Raw genomic sequence first — 21,896 nt, 5'->3', positions numbered from 1 at the left:
ATAACCAAATTACAAATACTAGAGGTGCTCTTAGTATCTATTTAATGTTTTTCTAATTTTCGGACATTTTTATCTTCTCCACTTTTTTCACTCGATCAGGCTCTTACTTTTTTTTTTCCTATCCGCGTGCCCTTTTGCATCATCCGTAGTCTTATAGAGCCAAATGCTCTTGTTAGCATAATTCCATAAACGCCCCACGAATAATTGCTTTTATGGAAAAGAGCACCATCATCAAGTTTAGCATCCTCCACGTCATCATTATAGACAACGACAAGCAATTTGACTACGTTGCATTTAGTACGTACTGTGAGAGGTTGCACATCAAACTTTGTCTATCCTTAGTCTCCCATCTGTAAACAAATGAGATGACTGAAGTAACGAACCGAACCATAGTTCATAGTTTAAAGAAGAGTCTGGGTTATCTCGATTTCTCATGGGCAAAAGAACTACACAACGTCCTATAAACCTACCAAACAACATCTAGGACAACTACAAAAAAGCCATCTCAATATCATAATTTATAAACAGAAACTAATCTAATCCTAAAATACACTTTGGCAGATTGCAAATAGGATATACAAAATAGAAAATAAAAACTAAATTACAAATTATAAATATAGAATTTGAAATTAGAAGGTAAAGAGTAAGTAGTATATCCATATTGATATAGAAAATTTGAAAGAATAACTAATGATTAAACTAATAAAGTTACTGAATTGTTGGAGTTATTGAGAATTAATAGTATAAATTAAACTTAACTTTAGATTTTCTTTAAAAAAGATTCAAATTTTGACTCGTGAAACTTGCTAACCCGTGAACGGTTTTCCAATTTAACGTTTCAACCGGCTGGTTCAATAAGTTTTAAACGGGTTTATTTAATATCTCCGGATTGGGTTGTCTGCTAAATTTGGTTTAATCCGATTGAACAGGCCGAGCCGGTCCAAGTCTTACAACCTTGAATATGAAGGTTTCACAAATAAGTCATTATGTGTTTTTTTTTTAAAGATTGAGATTCTCCCTATTAGCAAATAACGAAAATTGGGTTGACACATAAGTTTGTTTACATGACATAAATGTAATTTTGCCCAAAAATTATTTGTCAAATTCTTTTATTCAACCCTTATTTTATATATATATTTTTTTTTCCTTCAGGGGAGGTGATATAACATACCAAAAAAATTTAGAAACATGACATAAATGTAATTTTGCCCAAAAATTATTTGTCAAATTTTTTTATTCAACCCTTATTTTATATTTTTTTTTCTTCAGGGGAGGAGATATAACATACCAAAAAAAATTTAGAAATTTTGCTTATTGCTTAGTAGGCAAATATAAAAATTAGAATTTAGGTGTCATTTGATAAAACTGAAAATTAAGTGCTGAAAAAATAAATACTGAATTTTAAGTGCTGAATATTATAAGTGCTGAAAATATTGAATGATATAACTTTTATAAAAATATTAGTTGATAATGTTTAATTTAAAATGTTAAGTTAAATATTTTGACTTACCAAAATAAGTGATTTTTAACTTAATTAACTAATTTAAGTGGTGGAAAAACAACCGTTATCAAACGCACTTAAATTAAATAAGTGTTGAACACTTTAATTTAAGTAATTAAGTGTTTTATCAAACAAGGCCCTAAATTTATAGAGACCTAACAGGTAAAAAGAATTAGAAATTTAGATTTATGGAGTACCTTTTGAATTTTGGACAAGCCTCGTAATGGTCCATTTTGAGATTAAAAAAATGGGTAATTAATTTATTAGTCCATATATTTTAAAAAACACATTGTTTAGTCTCTGTATTTTACAAAACATACGGTAAGGTCCTTAACATTTTTCTCAGTGAACTGTTTAGTCATTCTGTCCGTTTGTTAGATTTTTTTTACCATTTATGAATTCGGAAATGACTAAATTATCCTTTACTATTTATCAATCAAAAGCAATTCACACCTCTATGTCTTTCTCTCGCAACTCGCGCTTACAAAAAAAAAATGGAGAAAAGATTGAATCCCTAACCCATAATTGAAGTATGGTCCCCAACCCATAATCGAATCATTCATGCTCACTCTTCATATTTGAATTGAAGATAGAAATCGACTCAAATCTCTCTCGCTTACTCTTCTTGTTAGAATTGAAGGTGAAAATCCAAATTGAATAAAAGAATCTTCATAAGAGTCTAATAGCAGGGACTAAACAGTTCACCTAGAAAAACGTTAGGACTAAACAGTTCGTCGAGAAAAAGCTTAGAGACCTTACCGTATGTTTTTGAAAATACATGGACTAAACAGTGTGTTTTGTCAAAATATAGGAACTAAAACATTAATTACCCTAAAATTTTTGAGACGGTGGGACCGAAACTACCAGGATGGTTCCCGCGGCCGGAGGGGCCGGCCCCCCAGGCCCCCCTGCTGCTAGCTTCAGTTAGCTGTATCTGAACTCTGTAAGTCTAACGAGATTGGACCTACTCGACCCACCGCGATCCTAAATCCCTTCGAAAACCCTAAATTTTCTCTGCCTATGGCGGAACCAATGCTCGACTCTTCTGTCCCTCCGGGCCTCCATTTGATATCTGCATTCCTTGCCATGGAGATTACAGATACTTTTATATCCCTAGCAAGGTACTTCTAATCCCTTGGCTCACTCTGGCATTAACTAATCGCATCTAGAGTTCTCTGAGCTAATGCTAGAATATTCGCGTATCATCTATGTTATACTCTGAGCTTAGAGTTTTGAAGCTGATGAATGTGATTGTTTTATGCATGTATTGGATTGATTGAAATGTAGAGCGTGTGGGGGAGGTTTGGTTACAGAGAGAGTGCAGAGGTTTATTTGGGACAATTGTATAAGCGCTGCGGTAATTAGTTGGTATTACGTGTTATGAATTTTGATTGATAGCCATGATTGAACTCCATTTCACTGTCTGTTTAAATATGAAGATTTTGTTCATTTGCAAAAAAGATTTCGGGGACACTAATTTAGCATTTTCAAAGATAAAAAGCAAATATTGGTGATTAATAGGCCTTCTTCATTATCACATCCTTTAGTTGCATGACCATTGCAGATGGGAGAAGGTAAAGAAGCTTATGTGAAGAATATTGTTAAGAAGCTTATTTTTGAGGTCGAATCAAGCCAGGGTACTGTATTGGATGAATTATATGAACGGTATAGTTATTACATGACTTCATTGAAGGTAAAGTTTATGTTTGAAGATATGTTGATTTCAAGCTTCTGTATTTGGATTAGAATTGACTTGATTTCTGTCTGGCTAGGATGATACATGCAAAGCAAATGTGAGGGTGTGCAAATGCATTTCTTTTATCTTTCCGGATGGTAATAGATTTTATTTTGTGATCATAGAGAAAACTAGATCCTTACAATTAATTAACCTCGGCCCTTCCGAGTTCTATTGATGAATTGACACTTTTAGGTTGTTTTGGAATTCCAAGTTGTCCCAAATTGAGAAAACTGGTGGTTCCGTTGCATAGTTCGCTCAACATGCTTGAAGGTGACACCGGGTATGTTTAATTTTTTCTATTGCATTCTTTGCATGGCCTTGACCGCATTATACCATAACAATGCGAATCAAACTTTAGCTTTGTAATCATTGTATCAAGTGATTCATTATAGAGTACAGTGGATAGGTTCTTCTATCTTTTATAATCTATGTCTACTGCAGTTGAAAAAAAATATCTGTTCTTTCTATTTTGCAAATCCTGTCTATGGCACAAAATAGACGATGTTGTATGACTTCCTGTTGGCTTGTTTCACAGGTGTTCTATTTGGCCCTCAAGTCTATATTTGTCAGAGTTTATACTTTCTTTTCCAGAAAATTTTTCAAATAAATCATGTTTTGAGGTAATTACATGACCAATGATATTATATTCTTATCATTTAATTACTTAGTTTTATCTAAGTTCATACATTTACTGATTTACAGTGTGTATTTAGCTTCATCCCTTAATGTGAACTTTGAATTCTTATGTTTGTCGAACACATACAGTTGTGTTTTATTGCATACAATGCTTTTCCTTCCTTTTATGGATTGAAAACTCTTGATGCGCATGTTTTATTTATGTATTTCCTTCCCCCATGTCTCCTTCGTACCAATATGATTTGTTTTGAATGCTATAATTATTGAAGATGTTTGGCTTACCCAAATATAATGAATGCAGGTTGGTTCTGGTGTTGGTTTGGTCGGTATTTGCCTTTCTCATGTAAAAGCTTCTGAGGTATGTTGTATCAGTATCATGTCCATGTCTTTAGAGAATTCTGCTGCCAACTCTAGTGATACCATTTGTTTGAAACCTAAAATAGCAGAACTTATTCCTGCTTTTTCACTGATTCTTAACTGTTATATGACCTGGTTTTGAGAATTAATCATGGCTTGAGAATAGGAAGAATTTCTGATAATTTAAAGATAATTGCAAGAGGGCGAGCCTTGGCGCAACGGTAAAACGTTGTTGCCGTGTGACCAGAGGTCACGGGTTCGAGTCTTAGGAGCGGCCTCTTGCCAATTAAATTGACAAGGGAAGGCTTGCCCCCAATACACCCTTGTGGTGGGACCCCTCCCCGGACCCTCGCTCAGCGGGGACGCGTAATGCGACCGGGCCGCCCTTTTAAAGATAATTGCAAAAGCTTCTTTTGGGGCTTTGTAGCTGATATGTGCGATTGCTCTGGCTTATATGTGAATTAGATTTCATGCCTAGTTATCTCTCATCTACATAGCTATTGTATCGACTCCAAAAGGAAAATTAAGTTACAACAAGCTCGTTCTGGTGTTTGTTCCTGTTTTTATTTCTAATTTTTCTTTCCTTATTCTTCATTAGTTGTCATTAAATATTAAATTCTTTGTGGTATTCTAGGGAAAAAGAAATAATCAAACCCACATAGTATGACTGGCTTCCCCTGCAGAGCATGGAGATATAAATTATAACATGATTTTCCCTTCACTAGTCTCACATTTAGATGGTATAATGAAGAAAAATGAAAATCTGTTCTGCGTATCTGATACAGGTTGTATTAAGCGATGGTGATTTGTCAACTCTGGCAAACATGAAGCTTAATTTGGATTTGAACCACTTGAAAGCTGACACCAGCATGCCAAAAAGATCCATGCCAGATCTAGATACGGTGAGCGTGAATCTATCCTATTTGTGATCTGATAAGTTGAAGTGGTATTGCATCTGCAATCTTTCTTGCTAGGCAGATGAATGATTTGATCATTTTGCTCCACTGTAACTGTATTTAATTTTTTTCTTCAAGTTAAGATTGAATGTTATAATATATGACGTGGAAAGACCTTGAGGAATTTTGTGACTCCAATTGTCGAGATGAAGCGATCAAGTGCTTAAAAGGGATGCTCTTTCTTAAATCTAATGATTCTTGTTAAGCAACTGTATTCATCTGAAAGTGAGGTTGTCTTACCATAATATTCTCTTATAGCGTGTAAAAGGGAATTAGGGAAGTAATGGGCTGTTTTTAAATCTTGCCACTTCATTCTTTTATTTGTACATTATCTAACTATGAAATGTAGAATTTGCTGAGGCTGTTGGAAATTTATTTTGCTTGCCTTCTTCATGGAACTTAACTTTAATTTGTAAAATTATGTCGGGTATCATTTTAATCCTGTATGATCATGAGAAATATTATATACAAATCGCAGCAAAAGCTGAAATGGTTCATATATCTTAGGTGCACTGCATTCATCTCCCATGGGAATCTGCAAGAAAGACTGAGCTACAGGAGTTCATGCCTGATATTGTGTAAGTGATATATTTTCTGCTATTACACTTCAATTGTCTTTATAATTGTAATTTTTGACCTTATAATGCATCTCCTTTTTCTTTACTTTGCAGCTTGGGTGCAGATATCATTTATGATCCATCATGCCTTCCATATCTTGTTCAAGTACTCGATATCCTCCTGAATAAAGTCAAAACATGTTCTGGGACACCAAAAGACGAATACCAGGTCTCGGAACCAGATCCTAATTGTGTTGCTGTTCAAGCTGAGGGACTTCATTATGATTCTTCAAATGCTGAACAAAAGAAACGCCCTGTGGCTTACGTTGCCTCTGTCATTCGCAATATCGACACCTTCAATTGCTTTCTTCAACTCGCAGAGCAGGCTAACCTTACTGTCACAGACATAACTGAAAGGCAAAAGCCGCTTGACTTGCTTCCATATATGCAGTCATACAAACGATCAAGTATACGGTTATTCTGCGTCGTAGGAAAATGAGAATTCTATGTAACAACAATCTCACTGTTTTGTTGTCTTTTTTGTAGCTTTGCATTTTAATTATCAAATGGATGAAGCTGTAATTTGAATATCATATGCTTTGCCTGTGAGAAGTTTTATGGTATTGCTGGATTATATGCTCCCTTAGCTATACAAAAGAGACTTTTTTTTTTTTTAAATTATATCTTAAAAATCTCTAACCACCATTTTATCTCTATTTTTTTTTTAAAGATCTCTATATTTTTTAAAGAGTATGTACTCTCTTATTTTAGATTTTTACCTTTCTATTTTAATTTTAGGGTCCTGATATTTACAGCCCTAAGGGCTGTAAATAAAACCCCACAAATTACTATATTTAGTGTTAATTTAGTATTTTAAGATAATCTTATAATAAAATTTATTAATACTTAAAAATTAAATTATTAAATACTTATAAAAACTAGTAAACTAATTATATTTCCAATACAAATAAATGCTTTAGAATTAAGATTTTATTTTATTTTATTGAAAATATATGGAGAATTAATGCTTATATACAACCCTAAGGGTTGTATATATCATTTGCCTTAATTTTATACTTAGCGCCTGTCTAATAAGATAGTTGAGCATTTAAAATACTTGTTAGTTTTTAGTTTGTTTGATAACTTAATTTAAAATTTAAGTTAAAAAACACTTATTAAAATAAGTTAATATTTTTAACTTTTTCTAGCAAGTTAAAACATTTTTTTAAGTAAAGGCTGGGAGTGTGCGGGGCTATAAACGGACATCCCAGCCAGGCTGGCACCCCCGCAGTCTAGCCACGTGATCCCGCAAAATATATAAATAAAAGGAAAAGAATGAAACAAGGAAAAGCTAAGAGAACCTAAAAGTTACAGCATTACAGATGTCCTGTAAAATCAAGTCATGACAGAAAGTGGGTGCTGAGTCCCACCAAAGGATCCTCACAGAGGTGACCCCATGTCTAGCAAGCATGTCTGCAGCCCTGTTCCCTTCTCTGGAGATGTGAGAAATTATAATCTCCATGCTCGAGCATTGCATTAAACATTTCAACCAAATTTGTCGCACATTCGATCCAGAGCTTTAACCAACCTTTTTCCCAGGCAATGTCCACTACGAACGCCACCGCTCTGATCTCCGCCGTGTGTGCGAAATCTGGGCTGATCGAAAAGGAGAAGCAGCCCCTTGCAAAGTCGCACGATGTTCTGAATATTCCGCCTGCGCCTGCCGGATCCGGGGCACCGAGCGCTGAGCCGTCTGTATTGACCTTTAGCAAATCCCGCGGAGGGCTGATCCATCTAACGCCAGTGACTTTCTTAAGAGGAGGTATAATTGGTAGTAGAAGGAGCTTGCTTAGGATCCGTTTGTCGTAGAAGCTATTGCAAGCACCTTTACATATGCCATTTGATTCCCGTATCATAGCCTGAAGCAGACGAATAGAGTTTTGGATTGAAGAGAGCTCATCTTCAAACACACATTTGTTACGCTGTCGCCAGATGAGCCATACGCAAGTAACAGCGGCTGCTTGCCAGAGAAGATGAACCTGTTTGCCAAATCGTAAGCAGAGTAAACGATTAAAGAAGTCAACAAAAGTACCTGCAAAGTTTATGATGATGTCGAATGTCTGTCCCAGGTGTTGCCATAATGTTTTAGCAAAAGGGCAGCCAAAAAACAGATGATCCGTCAATTCCACGGAACACAGGCAGAGAGCGCAGCGGGAAGCAAAGCCAATTCCATGTTTCTGCAAAACCTCATGCGTTGCAAGCTTATTCTGCAGCAATTTCCAGCAGGTAATTGCGGGACGGAAGGATATGTCTGCCCCAAATGAAGCCGTACCACTGAACGTCCGAAACCTCATGCTGAGCCTCTTATACAGGTGCTTCATGGAAAATTTACCGTTTTGCTCAGGCTCCCAATAACAGATGTCGTTTTCGTTCCAACCACGTGGAATCGCCTGAATACGAGTACGAACCGATTCCGGAATATGATCAATGTTCATCCACAAATCCCCAGCAAGACATTCGTTAATGCCACTGAGCAAAGCCCGCTGCGCAGGAGGAGTTAAGCCGATTTGATCCGCAACTATCGGCCAAATCCAATTATCCGTCCATAATTTGAGCCCGGTGTGCTAACCAATCCACCAGCGGGATTGAGCTCTCAGCTCTGATAAATGCTTCTACAGGAAGCCCAAATTGATGAGTTGTGAATGTGCAATCTCGGCAGGCCTGGAGGAGACAAGAGCCGATTTTTTTATAATATTAATGATGTATGACTTGCCTTGAATAAGTTTCCATCCGAGCTTCCCCAGCAAAGCCGAATTGAAAGCACCAATATCTTTAATATCCAGGCCCCCCCGCAGCGGTAGAGCGGCAACAAGTTTGGCAGGCGACAGTGATCAGCTTACGTGTTTCAGTGCAACCGGTCCAGAGGAAGTTCCGTAGGTGTCTGTTGATCCGATTAATGAGTTTTGTCGGCCACTTGTAAATGGAAAAGGCGTGCACTAAAGCCCCAGTGAATGCAAATTTAATCAGTGTTAATCATCCATCAAACGAGAGCGAACGACCTTTCCAATGGTTAAATTGTGCTAAAAAGCGGCCAGTCATCCCGCTTAGATGTTTGGATTTGGGCGCGCTAGAGAACAGGGGGACGCCAAGATAGTTGAAGGGGAGACGGGCCTGCTGAATCCCAAGCAATGAAGCCAACCTAGCACGCCTGCGGTTAGAAACCCCGAAACCGAAGAGTATTGAAGATTTGCTCCAATTAACCACTTGACCCGCGATTCTCCCATACAGGCTAAAGAATGATTTAATGCATTTATGATAGTAGCCTTGCCGAAAAGGAGTAAATCATCCGCATAAAGAAGATGTGACGGCATTGTAGTTCGATGGGTGTAAGACATCGGCTTGAATGAACCTTCCGTTTCAAGATGATGAAGCCATCTACTGTAACAAGTTAAAACATTTAACTTAATATTTTAAATTGAAAAGTATCAATTCATATTTTTAAATTCAGTATTTATATTTAATATTTATTAAACTTTTATTTTATTTGATGCTTTCAACATTTATAATATTTCATATTTCAAATTCAGTACTCATTTTTGAGGTTTTAGCAAATACCATCTAATTATCATTTCTGTTTAATTAATTGAATTTTTTTTATGATAATTCTTTAATAAAATAAAATTTATTTAGTAATGACAATGGATAAATACAACATAACTATCACTTCTATTTACAATACAAAGGATAAGTCGTGATGAGAAGTTGAGATCGATGACCTCCTAGTGGGTTTAGATTTCTATATTTGTGTTGAGAGCGGTTCCTATGAACACTCTAACTATTAAGTCAGTAAGGGAACAATTGAATGTAGCGAGAGATTATGAGAGAGAAATCAAAGAGAAGAGTCAGAGAGAAATAATGCATGTCTTGTACCATAGGCTATGTCTTATGATCTCATCGGAGTCACCATGCCCTGCTGATTGCGAGGGGTATTGATTTAGCATATGGACTAGGATTGTAGTGTTGAGTTGAATATCTCCTTTAGGACCATATGCTTGATTAGAAGTCTCTCCTTTAAATGGCCGAGTCAAGTCATTGCGTGCGAGCGCGAGCGTCTTTAGGGGGAAATTGAGTTCCACTGGGATCTGTTTTGAGCTATTGGCGGATGCAAGGTCTTTTTGCTTCTTCTTGTATTTTATGTATCACACACGTTATGTGCCTTAATTTTAGCGTTGAGCCAAGCTGTCATTATGACACAAATGAGGCATTTAATGGGTGTATCATGCGTTGATAATCCTAATTGCTTATGTGTCTCCCAATGTTTGCCCCTGCATTTAGTAGAACGATAGTTGGTTTTCCCCTTTCCGGCTATAAATAGGGAAGATAAATTCAGGCAGTCTGGTTTGCTTTATCTCCCTTTCTTCCCCTTTTTTCTCTTCCCGTCTTTGTTCCCCTTGTGAGTTTTTTGGCGAAGATTTGGTGGTGTTTCCAGCGAGGAATTTATGGTCAGTCTTTCGTTACCTTTGCTTCCACTTTCTTCTAGTACCTCTCCCTCCTTTTTCGTTCCAACCACTTTAGAAACCTTTAAGTGAGAGTTTGATATAACATGTCCGCTAACGAGCTGTCTGGCTCAATAAGTCCCCGGACGGAGGTGGAAGTGGAGGAAGCTGAGTAGGTTCTGTCGAGTCAAGAGGTAGAAGATACAAAAATTCCATCAACCAATGGAGCAGTAGGTAAGAAGGCAAAAAAAAAAAAATGGAACCTAAACTGCCGTCAGTGTTGCCATGATCTGATGGAGGAGTTGTGTGCGAGAATTGGTGGGTGGTAACGGTTGGGATACCCGACATGTACATGGAGCATAGATTGGGTGCTAGGGCTCTAGGGTTGTGTTTTGTGACTAGAGAGAAATGATGTGACCTCGAGGGCTAGAGAGAAATAACAAGTTGACCGAACTTAGGTATGATCTCTTTAAGAGACCGTCGACGCCAAAGTCTAAAAAAAATGGAGGATGCTTATAGCATCATCACTGTGAGAGATTTGGGGGGCAATCATGAGCATATATCGATTGGATCAATCGTTGATCATGGCTGCCCGACTAGGGATGAGAGAGTGAACGACCATTGTGATTGGAATGAAATGTTTGTGTACAAGGATCAATTAGATACGAGGATGAGGTTACCACTTTTTCCTTTTTTGTTAACGTGATTAGAAAATTTAACTTGGTTCCGGCCCAAATAATAGGTAATGGGGATATTATTGATTTTGTTTGGAGATATTATGATGCTTATATAGGTCTTCCAATACATGAGATAAGACATGAAAAAGGTTAGAGAGAGGATGTTGCCCCACTCCGATGATAAAGTAAGATAAATCTCTAGGTGAATATAAGGCTCTTTATGTATATTTGTCTAGAATGAAAGTATGTAACTTAACAATGAGGGTTCGATACATATTTATCGAGAGTTTTCTCTGTGATCGCCTCAAATGGCAGCTAGATATATAAAAAATATATTGTATTCTACTTTATGGCGAATTGCGTAGATTATGGCCGGATACTGCGGGATGTAGTCTAAGTAGGATTCAGAACCACTCTCATTGGTCCATGTTAGAGGGCAAGAAATGTCATGTTTGAGGAGATTAGATAATTACTCTCTTTACGGTCAAATATGAGACAGAGATTAAGACATATATACCGATAATAATAAAAAATGTTATCAACTAGTATAATTTGGTGTTGTCTTTTGAGAGCGATACTATATCAATAGTATCCACAGTCTGCTAGTATAGTTTGAAGTCGTCTTTTAAGCTATTATAGTTATAGGTATGTTAATTGATTGACATTCTTTTTTAAAATAAAACCAGCTAACAAATAAAAAGACGTATTAAATGCAACCAAAAAGAAACGTATTAAATATATATAAAAGAAAAATTTCTCTGTTTTTTTATGGGTGAAAAAATAAAAATGAATTTCAGTTTGCGCCTGAATTCGAATGGAGGGCTGTACATCATACATCAAAAACCATATTCGAAATCTGGAACTATATAACGTCTTCCGATCCATACGGATTCGGGTAAATATTGTTTAAAAGGTACTATAAAACAATTATAAAACGCAAAAGTAAAAATAAAAATGCAAGATTATTATTACTATTAGCTGACTACACTAAGAAAAGAAATGACGGGTGGCTATCGAGACTGACCGCGCAAACCATGCTTTTTGTCCCGAGTGCGTGTGCCCAGAGCGGTTATTTTTGCTGACGTCACCATCTCCTTGTCTATATATACACACCCTGATGACTGTATTCTTCTTCATTTTCTATCATTTCTAAAAGCTCCAGTGATACACTCAACACTACCACAAAAGAGAGAAAAGCGAGATACGAATCGTCGAATCATGGAAGGAGGAAGCAAAAATGAAGTAGAGCTTATCCATTCTTGGTCCGCTCCGAGATCACTCAGCACTTCTCTGTTGTACTCTTTTGCTCAGGTTTCTCTCGCATTATTCCGATCTATTTCTTCAATCTTCTATTACGATTTCTTTATGCTAACTGATAAGGTGTACTTACTTTGATTTCTATTATGGTTGCTGTGTTCTTGATAAACTTTCTTTGATTTTGACTTATTGTTTTCGTTCTGTGTCTGCAGAGAAATGACACGGAAGTTCTTGACGAGCCTCTGTATGCTAATTATCTCAAGGTAACAGGAGTTGACAGGCCCTACGATGACGAAGTTCTGTCCAAACTGGTACGTAGAAAGTAGTTTTCTCATTTTCGTTTTTCTCGTATTCTAAAGGTTATTTAATTCCTCTATTCTACTGTGAGGAAGAAATAACAGAGAGAGAGGATGAGTTTGGTTCTGTATATGTATACGAGTTGGATCTCGCTTATGCATTGGAATTTTCTCTCTGTGGAACGTGAAACAGAATGTTAGCAGGAATATCGTGTAGGATTTGTCTGTTAAATGGAGCTGTTTGGCTTGATTTTAGTAATCAGAACGATCTTGATATTATTTTTCATTTAAATGGACCAGAACGATCTTGATTTTAAACTCTCGCTTATCACATTGATTGTTCTTTTCATTTTATTATCTAGTTTATGCATAAGTTATGCGAACAATTAAGGCTATACGAGTCAAGCATAGTTTATGCATAATTATGCGAACGATTAAAGCATAGTTTATGCATAATTATGCGAACAATTAAGGCTGTACGTTGGAATTGTGTTTTCTCAGGAACTGGAATCTGATGGAAGTAAGGTTGTGAGAGAGGTCATTTACGGACCAGGAGAAAAGAAGTATCGGTTTTGTAAGGTAATAAAGGAGTTATTCCAATTACTGTTTACAAAGTTTGAGAAATGTATCAATGTATTAGCTCGTCATGCACTATACTTTTTGTCCAGAAACTTATCAATATCATACACAATTTTGGTGTGTCGAATTCTCGCTTTCCCTATATAATATAACATTTATTAAAATTATTTTTTCTTACTGGAAATATAGGTGAATAATAAGCGTTGTTAAACTTTAAAAGTTACAAGTACATATATATATATATATATATTGTTAATAAAAAGTGCAAGTTATAACTATTGCTTAAAAAACAAACGAAGCATCACGAGTTTGAAACCTTTTATGTCAACTGGACTTATTGATAATTTTTCCTGCTCTCTTCCCATAGAACATATCAAAGCAGCGTCTGCCTGGTCTTCCCAGTGATTTGATGAAGAAGGGAAAGCACTTCATATTGATACGTAATCCTCTTGATATATTGGTAAGATGTTATAAGTTAATTGTTTATTTATCTAAACTTCAGAAAGCAAGGGAAGCAAATAATTTCTGTTGATTCATCCTAATGCATGTGTCTATATTTGAAATGGTTGTCCTGAGTATATGCCAGGGACATCATTGTTTGTGTCTTTATAGCATAAAGATCAAGAACCTTATTTTTCCCCTGTTCCCTCTTTATTCTTTTTGTAAGATTGATGACTTAACTACTTTAAAATTTATAATGTTAGTACTCTTATTTTAGTTATTCCTGATGTTACAGACTGATCTTTATTCCATTAATTTTCCTTTTCTTTTTCTCTGTCTGCAGCCATCTTTTGAAAAGGTTGTGCCTCCATCCTTTCTTGAATTAGGTTTTGCAGAATTGGTCTCCATATATAGTGACCTCTCTAAGTTGGGAAAGCCACCTGCAGTTATTGATTCAGCAGACCTTGAACAAGATGCCGAGGTTCTTAGGATATGCCACTTATTTGATGCATTTCTTTGCTTAAAACATAAACATAATTACACGTACTTTACTTTTTCATCTTTGTGGTTGAGCATTGCTTCATATTGATTGTCACATGATCCTTTTACATGTATATATTACCTTAATTTTTAAAACACTCCCTTGTTCCCTAAAAAAAAGCAATATAACTTACATGTAGCAAGAAAGTTCTAAATTTCCTGAATGATGTAATATGACTTTCAGCATGCCTAATTGAACATAATTGAATAGTATTTCCAATGTATATCCACAAATACAGCACAATAGCTGTATGAAGCAAAATGTAAGCCACTCTGATAATAGCAGTTGTATTGGCCAAACTTTTACAGGAATATCTTGATTGAGTTCTTTGATTAAGTACAAAATTTTGATTTGAAGTTCTTGAATTTTTGAAATTTAATTCAAGAATGAAACTTGTATGATCTTTTGTTAATGTCCAACCCTTCCTCTAAAATCTGATATCTGTTTCAACATAGTCATGTAATAATTTTGCTTATAGCAACAAATTTAGTCACTACCGTTATTCTGATCTCATGCTTATTATGTTGTATCTATGTCAAGTCTACTGGGAATCCACCACTGTGAAGGAAATGTACAAACCCAACAATGATGTTTAAAAACTAGCAAATTTACTTTACTAATAAATAAAAGAATTCCATCACATCAGTTAGAGATCTGCTATAATTTCTTCATACTGTCATTTTTTTGTTGCGTAAATATGCAATTGTAGATACTGAAATTTGGTACGTGCAGGGTACTTTACGTGGCCTCTGTGAAGACTTGGATATTCCTTTCGATGAAAAAATGCTCAGGTCTGTAGGATCATAACCATTTGGAATTTGATTCATGATGGTCTTTCTTTTTCTTTTGTAACAAAAAGTTATTGGCTTGTCTAGAGGTAGAGTATAGACGGAATATGGATTTCCTTGCCCAACTCCTTAAAAATGACAGTCAAAGATAATTTAGAAAATCATCATTCTTTTCTAATTAGTATCTCAAGTAATTTTTATTCTGTCCTGCCTTTAGAAGCTGTATTTGATTTGACACAGCATAGTCATGCTCTAAATTCTGCATTGATTTTTTTATATTGAAATTCTTTGGACATGACAAGTTTAATTGCTCAAATATTCAGTTGGGAAGCTGGTCCAAAATCTATAGATGGTCCCTGGGCTTCCTGGTGGTACAAAAGTGTGCATCAATCAACAGGCTTCCAGAAAACAAAGAAATATCCTGAGGTATACAAGTGCTTTACATTTTGTGAATAGAATGTTCACAAGTTCCTAGTTCAATTATATATGTTCAAGTATTAGATTTTCTAATTTTAAGTGGTATGTGTTTTTTGTTTCATTAGCCAAAAGAAAAAAAAAGTATTTTAGACACTGCCACTGGTTTTTAATCCTTATTGATATCGATTTATATATATAGACCAATTTCTTTGTGTTGCACTATGATATAATAGTGGTGGAAATTAAATTTCTGAAGTGCCCTCATTAATCGATCGTAGTCTAGATACTTCAGGAAGTGGGGATAGGGGAAGGAAAAGGATAAGACTTGGTCTTGCCTTCCATAAAGGCAACTACTGACTTCCTAGGAAATAGATAGGAACTTTTATGTTCTGTGAATTATGAACATGACATTTTTCTCTGTGAATTATTAGCATGAATTATTAACAATTGGTTGGTAACTTTGTTGCTTCAGAATATGAAACACTTATGCATGTTTTATAATTATATTATTATCTGCTTTGTGATCTCTATGATGTGATTTCTTGTCTACTTGCATTTACATGTCGTCCCATTCATTTCTTTTCAGCCATTTCCATTTTCTCTGTATGACTTATTGGAGCAAAGTCTACCTTTGTACAATATGCTAAGGCGCCATGTGAGAAAGACGACAGCCCTTTTGAAGAGCCCCTTACCTCCTCCAGAGCTTCCATTTCCAAAAAATGAGAAGCTGCTTGCATGGGTTGGAGATGAAATTGTACCCCGTGAAAGTGCTAAGGTATGAATTGTAGGAGAATTTTTGATCCTCTGTTCCCAGAGTTACTGTTTAATTGTCTTGTAACTTGTATGTTGTATCAGGTTTCTGTTTTTGACTCAGTTGTCCAAGGGGGTGATTCAGTTTGGGAGGGACTTAGAATCTACAAAAGAAGGATATTCAAGCTGGAGGAACATCTTGACAGGTGCATAAAAATTTGGATAATTTTTGGCGAAATAGTGGTTATTGTTATGGTGCATGGGAATAACTATAGAATATCAAACAAAGTTTTGAATCATTACAGTAACGAATAAATTGATGTTTGACATGGAGCTAATGATGTACTTTTCTACTTGAATCTTTTTGGCTAACCACTTCATGCTTCTTCTAGTGCATTTCTCTTAACAACGTTTCAGCAAGAAAATAGCCCCTCTCTGAAACTTTCTTTTTTTTTGGATTTAATTATTCATTAGGTTGTTCGACTCAGCAAAGGCACTAGATTTCAAGAACGTTCCAACTCGTGTAGAGGTTAAAATTTTGAAGATGAATTAGAATTTGTGTTTCTGTTCAATATTGCTGGTTCAATATTGCTGGCTCTTTAATAAATATAATAAATACTACTTGTTTGGATGTTTTCGGAGAAGATTATTTCATCTTAGTAAGCATTTTTGATCATTTGCAGGTCAAGGAAGCCATCTTCAGAACTCTAATTCGGAATGGAATGTTTGATGATGCACACATCCGTTTATCCCTTACCCGTGGAAAGAAGGTGTATTTCTTTTCTGTCCTCTTTTAATCTATGTAAAATGTTAAGTACCAAAAACACTTTTTCATTTTTTATTGTGGGAAATTAATTAGCACCATTACATGTTTATATATAAAAGCATCCATGATCTAATTAGCTTTATTTTAACTTTCTAGCATTGCCTTATTTACATTGCTCGTTTCTTTCTTTTCTTCTGCAGGTTACTTCAGGCATGAGCCCAGAATTTAATCTCTACGGATGCACCTTAATTGGTAAGACTAACTCATTTATTTTCTCTAAATGCCATGTGGCTTCATAAGTACTCCATCAATGGTATTTGTATTATGGGCGTATGCTGATTGCATTTTGTCAAGATCACTATTGTAACTTTGTGTATATCCTTTGGGAAGGCAGGGTCACTATAGCATTATCTTTATTAGCTCTTTGCTGATGCACCTTTATTAAATTTAATTGCAGTTCTTCCTGAATGGAAACCACCTGTCTATGACAATACACATGGTATCGTACTTGTGGCTGCTACCACACGGCGCAACTCTCCAAATGTAATATTTTTTCTTATCTTTTTTAATACTCTTGGATTTGCTGTAATTCAAGAAGCAAATGTCTATTAAATAACTTCTATACTTCTTTAATTTTTAATGATTATAGCACATGTGTTTACCTCTGTACCTTGCGATCCTTTAACACTAAAGCCTGTATGAAGGCTCGAAAAAACCAAAAAAAGATATAGTAGAATTTGTTAGTCCATGAGATTTAGTTCTGTGTTCAACTAACTGTGGAGCAGGATTAATTGTAATCGTGCAGTAAGTTACACCCATTTCACGGAGTCTCTGCACGTGTCTATATCTTCGGGAGGGAGTGAGGTCTACGTTGTCAAGTTGGCCTTAATTCTTCATCAATTTGATATAGTCACAGGAAGTCAAAGACTTGTTTGGGATGTCTCATTCAACTCTATTTATGTATTCTCCCTCCTAGTTTCTATAGTTTATTTTGTCATTGCTAGGAAGGCATCTATCATGAGTCTGAGGACAGAATGTCAGTCTATTTTAGCACGAGTACTCAAAAGGAAAACAATAGCTGAAATAGAAATTATAGCTTCCTTGGGAAGTATAACTAGTGGCCAAATAGTTGTCATCAGGTCTGTCGATTATTCTTTGGCCACTGGGTATGATAACCATTACTTAGGTTGATTCCAGGAATTTTGAACTGATTTGTCAATATTAAGTCCAAGATCTGTCAAGTATTTGCATGTGAAATTGGACAAAGAATTATTTTGTTGGGAAGATAGACATGGTTTTATTTTACTGTATAGTTCAATGAATCACTGCTTTGTAATTTAAACATTTCTAAGAGGCTTTCTTTAATGTAACTAATCTTCAGTGTACCTTCTTTTGTGTTTTCCAGACTTTGGATTCAAAGATTCACCACAATAACCTCCTCAATAACATTCTAGCAAAGGTATTCTCCTTCTAAAATTTCTGGTGCTATAATGCAATTCCTCATGTTCTATGTATTGTCACTTCAAAGTTTCTCAGATATACTTGCAGCTATACTGACCTGATGTCCTTATCATTTTCCAAATTTATGGTGTTATAGATGAATTTTAATTAGTTAGATAACTAATTCGGTTGGCATGCCAACTGGAAAATTATGAGGTAGTTTGTAATTTACTACTTCCTCCGTTTTTTCATTATACGACTTTTAAGGTTTATCAATTTGTTCATTTTTATGTGCCTTTTTTTACTTGTGAACTTATGCAAAAAAAAAGCATGGAAAGTAGAGCTTTAGGAGATAAGTATTAAGGTAAATTATTTAAACACTCCAATTAATACTTAATTGTCTGTGATAAAAAAAACCTTAAATGACATGTAAAATAGAACGAGGGAGTGTAGAACAGCTACTTACCATTAATACGAGGTTTTGTTGAAAAAATGCAAATTTCATTTGGGGTGGTGCAGGTAGAAGGGAATAATGCAGGTGCAGCTGATGCGATTATGCTTGACAAGGACGGCTTTGTATCTGAAACAAATGCTACGAACATTGTAAGCCTATGCTTGTGTAGTATTTTTCAGAAAAAAAAGGAAAATTGCATTTATATGCAGAAAGTCATGTCTTCCAATCACATAGATGGACCTTGAATGCCTGCATCTTCATGTTCTAGATTTTGTTGAAGAATGACTCGTGAATGTTACTTTTTTGTAGTTCTTAGTGAAGAAAGGCCGTGTCTGTACTCCACATGCTGATTATTGCCTACCCGGAATCACCCGAGCTACTGTGAGTTGCTCTAAATTAACACATATTATCCTATTTTATTATGTATTTTGTCCTCATGGAGGACTAGAATTGTATATCGTATTGAGATTTGAGAGAATCTCGTTGGACAAAAGCCAGTAAATAATTCCAACTCGTAAAGAGAAATTAAATTGAAACCCCCTTGGTTCATGCATTTCTGCAGTTTCTCTTCATCTGTTTCCCAGTAGTATGTGATTTGACGCTGATTCCTAGAATAACATGCATCTATTAGTAATCCATCAAGTTAAAATAAGGTTATACATGTCAAAATTCGGAGATGTCCAGCTTTTAAAACTATGAAAATCTTGCAAAAGAGACCTTGCCTGGTAGTGGAAGTGCAGTAAATCACGAGAAATCAGGATGTGATTCAACACTTTAAACTTCTTCCTTAGGTATTTATTTAAAAGCACACCAGAAGTACAATTATGATCATACAAATTCTGTTGCCTGATGATAATGATGCTTAAGATCCAATATTCTTCTCATGTGTCTGTGATTTTTTTTTTTTTTTTTTTATCAGTGGAAGTATGATCAGTTATTTCTTATGGTACAGGTTATCGATCTTGTGGTAAAGGAGCTGTTGGTCCTAGAGGAACGAAGAATCTCTCTATCAGAACTCCACACTGCAGAGGAGGTATTAATACCTTTTGGATTCTGTTAAGATCAACTCTTGAAAATTGATAGGAAAAAAAAAGGAATCGTTCTTTACACTAATAAGTAACAACCCTTGTCTACTAATTGGTACTAATGCACATTGTAGCTGAAAAGTTAAAGACAGCAAGATTGCTACTTTTGCTCTGAAATAAATTGACTCAAATGGACATCTATATGTCATCATTTTTATGTATTTGATTGATTTAAGCTATGTACTCTATCACACCCCATGAAAAGAGCATGCTACACAATGTGGAGATGGAAGGTGTTCACCAGTTAATGTAAACTGATAATATACTTGCATTGTAAATATTATTATCAGCTGTCAATTTAAAGTGATATTTACGACTTCACTTTTTCGGTAATACTCTCAAACCACTTATTGTGATTGACTACAGAGATAAGCATGTCCATTGATCTTGTGCTTCGATCAACAAACAATATAGATATCTTTTTTGAGCAATAGTTTCAGTTTTTGTCACTAGACCAGTTATGGAGATGAATATGCTTATCTTGTTGATGGATGCTTTCCATTTAATTGTTATCTGTTTTTATTTCTTACTAAGAATACTCATGTCATGCAGGTATGGACAACAGGAACTATGGGAGAGCTTACCCCGGTTAGTGTCTTATTTTTATTGTGTAAATTATGCACTCATGCTTGCATTTAAGGGGGTCAATCAAAGATTCTATGTCTATTGGAATCATATAAACTCTGCATTCAGAGCGGAACGAGTAACTCTGAAGCCTATTTGCATCATATTGCAATCTGCACATGTCGTTCCCATTTTATCATATTTGTCTTAACTCCAAGCCGGAATTAGACATATTTGATATTTGATGATCTATTAATGGCATATCTGACATTTGAATGATTTGATTATCTTACTTTGTTAATCTATAGAGGAACAGAATTCTCAAGTATATTTTTTTATCCTGTTGCAGGTTGTGAAGATTGATGCTCGTCTAATTGGCGATGGTAAAGTGGGCAAAGTGACACAGAGGTTGCAAGTTGCTTACAAGAAGGTGACAGCAAACTCAGGAGTGCCTATACCTTCGAATTAGGCAAGTTGATTTGAATAGGTCCTTGAAGGTATAATCGCTTCTCGATACAGGAATAATCATATAGTATAGTAGCTTACTTCTGGACTTTCACAACTTTGGAACAACATAACTCTGGTTATTGTAAGGAATGTGGATTTGAACCTTTTACAAGGATAAGGAAATGTGAACTTATCTTTTTGATGTAGTTATAATCATGTTTGTTACAAGTACTCAATCATGTTGTCACGGTTATTTTTTGGAGTTTCACGCGACTAGTTTAAAAATACATATAAAATGTTTATAATTATATAGCATAAAAAAAATAAAATATTAAAACTAAAACTTAAAATCCTTCAACAACAACAACAAAGCCTTAGTCCTGAAATGAACTTTAAATCCTTCACCATTGTTAAAAAAAAAATCTTAACTTAAGAACAAATATCCCCCCCCTCTAAAAGAATTAGTTTAATTTTTATTTTCTATTTTGGTAATTTTAGAAAATATAGCTAGTATACGATAAAATTGTAATTGGTTGCCAATGTTAATGATATTTATACATCTAATACGTTTTCAATTTAATAGTTGAGACTTATATTGAATAGATGTGTTTATAGATACTAATATCTAGATTTGTATTCAATGAATCGAGTTTGAATAGGGAAATATTACATTAAGCTCGGTTACATCGCTAGCTCTCTATTTCTTGACTAGACTTGGAAATTGCTAAAATAGCATGTGCCGTTTGGTCCTACCCTATTTGAATGGTTGAGTAATCTTAAGTGCTTAGTTTAAACAACAATATTGGAGGTTTTCTACATGAAAGTCATAATTAAATATAGGCAAATGATATATACCTTTAGGGTTGTATATAAGTATTAATTATCCATATATTTTCAATAAAAAAGAGAATTTTAATTCTAAGATAAATATTTATTTGTATTAGAAATATAACAATATATTATGACAAATGCATCTAAGTATTAAAGTATTAACAAATTTTATGCATTGAAAAACAAAAATAACATTAATAATAAGAATAATAATTTTTAGGTTTTTATTTACAGTCCTTAGACTGTAAATATTGGAACCCTTAAATATAATACATACAACTAAATTATTCTAAAATACCGACCGAATCAATCTATTTTATAT

The 21,896-nt window shown here is 35.0% G+C and overlaps 1 protein-coding gene across 1 annotated transcript; it reads left to right on the top strand.

Moving 5' to 3' along the window:
• Window positions 1–2,364: 2,364 nt before the first annotated feature.
• LOC136207286 (branched-chain-amino-acid aminotransferase-like protein 1) lies at window positions 2,365–20,955 on the top strand. Its single transcript, XM_065998574.1, has 30 exons — window positions 2,365–2,622; window positions 2,789–2,858; window positions 3,066–3,194; window positions 3,274–3,334; window positions 3,432–3,519; window positions 3,775–3,859; window positions 4,177–4,233; window positions 5,018–5,134; window positions 5,696–5,766; window positions 5,860–6,241; window positions 7,895–8,031; window positions 11,941–12,229; window positions 12,388–12,486; window positions 12,973–13,050; window positions 13,418–13,510; window positions 13,835–13,972; window positions 14,765–14,823; window positions 15,144–15,246; window positions 15,824–16,012; window positions 16,093–16,193; window positions 16,462–16,516; window positions 16,671–16,757; window positions 16,954–17,005; window positions 17,211–17,296; window positions 18,159–18,212; window positions 18,713–18,796; window positions 18,957–19,028; window positions 19,600–19,680; window positions 20,285–20,320; window positions 20,646–20,955. The coding sequence occupies exons 1-30, from the start codon at window positions 2,522–2,524 to the stop codon at window positions 20,763–20,765; spliced, it is 3,174 nt and encodes a 1,057-aa protein (XP_065854646.1). The 5' UTR covers window positions 2,365–2,521; the 3' UTR covers window positions 20,766–20,955.
• Window positions 20,956–21,896: the final 941 nt, after the last annotated feature.

Source organism: Euphorbia lathyris, chromosome 9, assembly GCF_963576675.1.
Source record: "Euphorbia lathyris chromosome 9, ddEupLath1.1, whole genome shotgun sequence".
In the NCBI taxonomy this organism is placed as follows: Eukaryota; Viridiplantae; Streptophyta; class Magnoliopsida; order Malpighiales; family Euphorbiaceae; genus Euphorbia; species Euphorbia lathyris.
Note: the sequence above shows the minus strand (reverse complement) of the source record. Positions and strands in the feature narration are given on the sequence as shown.